The 2,196-nt window shown below is 32.9% G+C and overlaps 1 protein-coding gene across 1 annotated transcript; it reads right to left on the bottom strand.

Moving 5' to 3' along the window:
* Positions 1–309: 309 nt before the first annotated feature.
* On the bottom strand, positions 310–1,870 carry LOC107791545 (profilin-2-like). The gene is made up of 3 exons (XM_016613633.1): positions 1,757–1,870; positions 1,151–1,273; positions 310–444 (listed from the first exon to the last, which is right to left on the bottom strand). The coding sequence occupies exons 1-3, from the start codon at positions 1,868–1,870 to the stop codon at positions 310–312; spliced, it is 372 nt and encodes a 123-aa protein (XP_016469119.1).
* Positions 1,871–2,196: the final 326 nt, after the last annotated feature.

Raw genomic sequence — 2,196 nt, 5'->3', positions numbered from 1 at the left:
TTACATAAGCCAAACTTTACACCAAGTGAAATAAACCAAAGTCTTGCTTGACAATAAGTAAATCAAATTCATGAAAAGAAAAATACAAAAGAGAACTGTTGAATCCATAAAGAAATCATATCTCAAGCTCTTGAGTACCAATATTATTATCAACAAACACAACAATCCAAACACATTGAAAGGAAATTCTGCAACCATTTCAAAGGAATTAAGGCAGTGGGTTAGAAATTCATTAATCTTGCAAAAAAAAAAAAAAAAAAAAAAAACGAAGGAAATACCAAAGGTGAATAATACTTACCAAAAGATTTATTAATAACCATTTTCTTCGAGATAATCTCCGAGCTTCTCAACAACCATGGCACTATTGCCAGGAGACACATTTTCATTATAGATCCCAATAATTATGGTGTTAACAGTCTTTCTGATAATAATACCACCTGCTCCCTGAATGAGAAAAGATTAAATGAATTATTACAAACAGCCATCTGAAGTAAGACCATCTTGATCAATTCAAACTATTAGGTTTGCATTACACCATATCCTTAAAGAGCACTTAATTCAATACTGAATCTCAGATCTCTATAGACGATTAATAGAAGGGGCTGCATTTTTAATAAATAGAGTGGCAAAATGAATACTGATGCATGTACTTCTCATGCCGTCCCCATCTACAGTAGTACCCATGTAGATGGGGTCGGCATGAGATGCCAACCCTGTCTACAATCCACTAGTACACTGTTATATCTGGATACATTTATTCTGGATCGAAACACAGTCTGGTGATAAAGGGAAGATCGTATACCAAACTTGTTCCACCAGACGGGTTTGATCCTCCGGGGAAGCTAGCAACCCGATCTGTGTACATCCCACATGGAGGAATTGGGACTACTTGCTCAAACAACGGATACAAGATTTTAGTTCTATGGGTCAAATATTTACCGTTATTTGCACTGAACCCATTATATTTTTACAATTGTGGGTTCAAATCTACTATTTATTGTAATTTTAATATAATTTTATGCATAAATTTAAACTGCGTGTGCATGGAAAGTATAGGTTCACATGAACCCGCTGTCCGAAAGCAGCATCCCTGCAGTTTTGCAGTTTCATTTCAACAAGATTCTTAAAATATAAATAAAATATATAGTACCTTCTTTCCATAAATGCTAGCTGATGTCGCTTCAACGACCAAGTATTTTGTGCCACCAAGAGGAACGCCATTTTGATAAAGTAAACCGGGTTCGGTAAAACCATCCATAATTGCCTTAATCTCCTATTGTGTGAACTACATTAAAAGTATGAATATCACAAAGGAGTAAGCATGCATGCAAAATTAGAAAAAATAAATAATAAAACAACTTTACTATATAGTTGACTGCATGCATAGATTACTGTTTTTCTATTCGGGCTTTAAATCATAATAATAATAATAATAATAATAATAATAATAATAATAATAATAATAATAAGGGGCAGATGCAGTTTGAAAGCATTATGTTCATCTGAATCCATTACCTTCTGCGTGGCGTATAAATTAAAGTGTAAAAACTCACTAAAAGTGTAAGGAATTAGTAGATATAAATTCATAACTTAAAAACATAATGAGTTTAAACCTATAAAACTTAAATTCATAACTTAAAAACATAATGAATTTGAACCTATAAAACTTAAATACCGAATCAGCCTTTGATTACAAGATTAAGTATGATGATGCACAAAATCATAATAAGGGGATAGAAATTAGAAAATGGAAGACCTCAGGAAAAGTGGAGCTTTTAGCCCGAAGGCCGCCGTCGTGGCCGGTAATAGCGGCGGCGGACAGGTAGCCCGAGCCCATAAGTTGGTCATCGACGTATGCTTGCCACGACATGATTTTCGGTGATTTTCTTTTTTCTTTCTTTTTTTCTTTTTATGAATTTTGTGACTGTATTTGCTGTAAACTAATTTGTGTGAGAGATATAGGTCTGAAATCATATAGATTTATATAGATGTATGTGTACCTCTATGTGATTGAAACGTCATTATTACCCCTTAATTATATTTCTCTTAATATTTCTAATGGAGTAACATTCAAGTTACATAAATTAATAGTGTAATGATTCTTAAAGTATAATAAGTTTCAAAATTCGCTTATAGAATGGCGGTTTCCATATATATTCATGACCATGTACCGTTATTATGATTATTATGAATCTA

The sequence above is a fragment of the Nicotiana tabacum genome, chromosome 8 (assembly GCF_000715075.1).
Source record: "Nicotiana tabacum cultivar K326 chromosome 8, ASM71507v2, whole genome shotgun sequence".
Lineage (NCBI taxonomy): Eukaryota > Viridiplantae > Streptophyta > Magnoliopsida > Solanales > Solanaceae > Nicotiana > Nicotiana tabacum.
The sequence above is the reverse complement of the archived record's forward strand: the minus strand, read 5'-3'. Positions and strand labels throughout refer to the sequence as shown.

Bases quoted from the DNA above. Each gene is read 5' to 3' on its own strand.
- LOC107791545 (XM_016613633.1), bottom strand. From the start codon at position 1,870: ATGTCGTGGCAAGCATACGTCGATGACCAACTTATGGGCTCGGGCTAC. The intron at 1,274-1,756 runs GTCTTCCATTTT...TTCACACAATAG, and splicing joins AAAGCTCCACTTTTCCTGAG to GAGATTAAGGCAATTATGGA. The intron at 445-1,150 runs GTACTATATATT...TTTCTCATTCAG, and splicing joins CTAGCATTTATGGAAAGAAG to GGAGCAGGTGGTATTATTAT.